The sequence below is a fragment of the Pteropus vampyrus genome, unplaced genomic scaffold, assembly GCF_000151845.1.
Source record: "Pteropus vampyrus isolate Shadow unplaced genomic scaffold, Pvam_2.0 Scaffold2, whole genome shotgun sequence".
In the NCBI taxonomy this organism is placed as follows: Eukaryota; Metazoa; Chordata; class Mammalia; order Chiroptera; family Pteropodidae; genus Pteropus; species Pteropus vampyrus.
The window spans coordinates 9,191,020-9,193,735 of record NW_011888783.1 but is presented as its reverse complement, the minus strand read 5'-3'; the positions used below and the strand labels follow the sequence as shown (position 1 = coordinate 9,193,735).

General features: G+C 30.4%; 1 protein-coding gene across 1 annotated transcript in view; it reads left to right on the top strand.

Moving 5' to 3' along the window:
* The window catches only part of DNAJC10 (DnaJ heat shock protein family (Hsp40) member C10), a 67,129-nt gene that overhangs the window by 4,372 nt on the left and 60,041 nt on the right, over positions 1 to 2,716 (top strand). Inside the window, exon 4 of the mRNA XM_023528427.1 lies at positions 1,508 to 1,558. Within this exon, the coding sequence (XP_023384195.1) occupies positions 1,508 to 1,558 (51 nt within the window). The remainder of the gene's footprint in view (positions 1 to 1,507; positions 1,559 to 2,716) is intronic.

The following is a 2,716-nucleotide window of genomic DNA, read 5'->3' as shown; positions in this document are numbered from 1 at the left end:
ATCTGTGAAGGTATTTTGGTCATAATCTTGTTAAATACTTTTAAAATAAAGATTGCTATTTAAAAAATATTTGCATTACAAGTTAAATATTGAAGGCTTTCAATATATTTAGAGCATCATATTTTCCAAGAAAAGCTAAAGTTTAATCTTTTAAATTTAATACTGGTCACTTCAGTAGACATGCCATCCTTTAATGATGGTTTAAGGTGTTGACAGGAATAGGAAATGAGGCAAGAGCAGGAGTAAACAAGTTAAATCAAGGGAAGGGGAAAGTAAACACAGGTATCAAGCAAAAGGGTTCAAGTACCCAATATTTCTTTTGTCATTAATTAACTTCAAATGCAAGCTAACAACTGGAGTCCTGTTACACTAAATATTTAATTTATAGCTGGAGTATTTGTTTCTCAAGACTGACTTTCTTTTCAAAATAGTATTTTCAATTATATTCACTACAGCTTGATATATCAGATATCAGCAGTCTACATTGCACAGGCTAAATCTGGCCTGCCACCTGTTTTCGTAAATAAAGTTTTATTAAATACAGGCATACCTCATTTTACTGTGCTTCACAGATGTTGTTGTTTTATAAATTGGAGACAAGACCCTCCTCCCACAAAAAGATTACAGCTTGCTTTATTATGATACTGGCTTTTTTGCAGTGATCTGAAACGAAACCCACAATGTCTCTGAGGAATACCCATACAGTTATGTTCATTTATTTACATATAGTCTCTGTGGCTTCTTTCACATTTCAAGGACGGAGTTACTTAGTTAGGACAGAAACCATATGTCCCACAAAGCTTGAAATATTTACTAACTGGTCTTTACTGAAAAAGTTTGCTAACCCCTTATCTATATCCATCACCAATATATTTGTATATTTTATATAGTAATGAGAAATTGTTTCACATAGGTTTTAATTATTATGGTAAATACAGTTTTTACTTAATAAGTTTATCTCTACCTCTACAAATATTCTAAGACTTTTAGCTATAGAAAATAACTTTAAATGATATCGCTTACTGAAAACATATTGAGAAGTGAATGAGATCTGTAGTGTAGTTAACAGTAACGTACCAGTGCCAATTTCCTGGATTGGATATTGTACTAAAACTGTGTAACATGTCACCATTAGAGGAAACTGGGTGATAGATATGTGAGAGTCTGTACAATTTTCACAACTTCCTGTAAGTCTATAATTATTTCAAAATAAAAAGCTTAAAAAAACATAATAGAAATTTTCTGTAGAGATGAAATAATGTGAATATTAGGAACCCCACAAACACACACCTATGACAGTCAGTTTCAGAAGATTAATATCTTTGATCAGTATGTAAATGTATCACCAATGGTTTATTTACTCAGGTTTTTCTTTGTTGCTTATTTTTCAACAGATTTAGTATACCAATCTGATTTTTGTTGACTAAAACTGGAATAAGTAACTTATTTTTATGTGGTAATATTTTATGATATTTTAATTTAGTAATTTATGTACTTTTAAAATTAGGTATTTATGATGATGATCCTGAAATCATAACATTGGATAGACGAGAATTTGGTAAGTTTGTGGGCATACAATTTTTTAAAACTAGTCGCTAAGACAACTTCTAATCTAAAACTCTTGAGAACAAATATATTTAAAATTTAGAAATTTTTTGGTTTCTTGCAGTGCTACATGGTATATATTGTATATTAAAGAATATTATATAACTGTAATTAAGTTTTCACATAGTTTCTTTTATTATCATCATCAACTTTACTTCCATTGTTTTAATGAACTTTTATGACTTTCCTGTGCAGTAGCTACAATTATTCCTCACATTTTGCAGATGAGGAAATGAAATCTTGGAAGGGCTAAGCAACATCCTCAAAATTCTGTGCATGTGTGTGTTTGTGTATTACTGACACATTTGAAATTATAATGAACCATATTCTTTTTTCTATGTATTTCACATTATTCAAAAGTTTTTACAACACTTAAGAGTATGTTAGGTGGGGGAAAAAATCCTAATACATTGTATATGCAATATAATATAAACCATATAAAAGGTATACACATATGCATAAAGGATAAAAGCTGGATGAGAACAAAATAAAAATATCAGCACTGATAAAAAATAAAGTTCTTAGCAGAATGTGGGGCAGTACGCTATTTTTAAAAATTAATATTTCTGCAGCAAAATGTGTAAGTACGCATACTAATTAAAAGAAGTAAAAATAATACATAGCCCCATATCAGTTCAGGACAGGCTTGCGTGCCAGGTAAGCTGGCTGCAAACTTACAAAAATATTTCCAGTCTCTGAGCTTTTGGATTTCAGAATTTTAGGTAAGTATATGGTTATTGTGTAAGCATATTTAATTTGATCTGTGATTTGTATGAAATTGGATATAAAATACAGTTCTGCATTTTCCACTGCATTTTAGAAAACTATTGGATTAGGTTCTTGCACACGCAGAAAAAGTGAAAAGTAATAACAAAAACATAAGTGTAGAGGGAGTGAGTAGAAATGGCAGCAATTTTAGAATGTGTTCAAACTTAAGCAACCATCAACTTAAAATAAACTGCTAAGAACATGGCAACCACAAACCAAAAAGCTACAAGAGATATACAAGAAATAAAGAGAAAAGAACCCGAACACAATACTACAGAAAGTCATCACCGTACTTAAGAGAGCAAGACAATAAGAAACAGAGAACTACAAAAACAATCAGAAA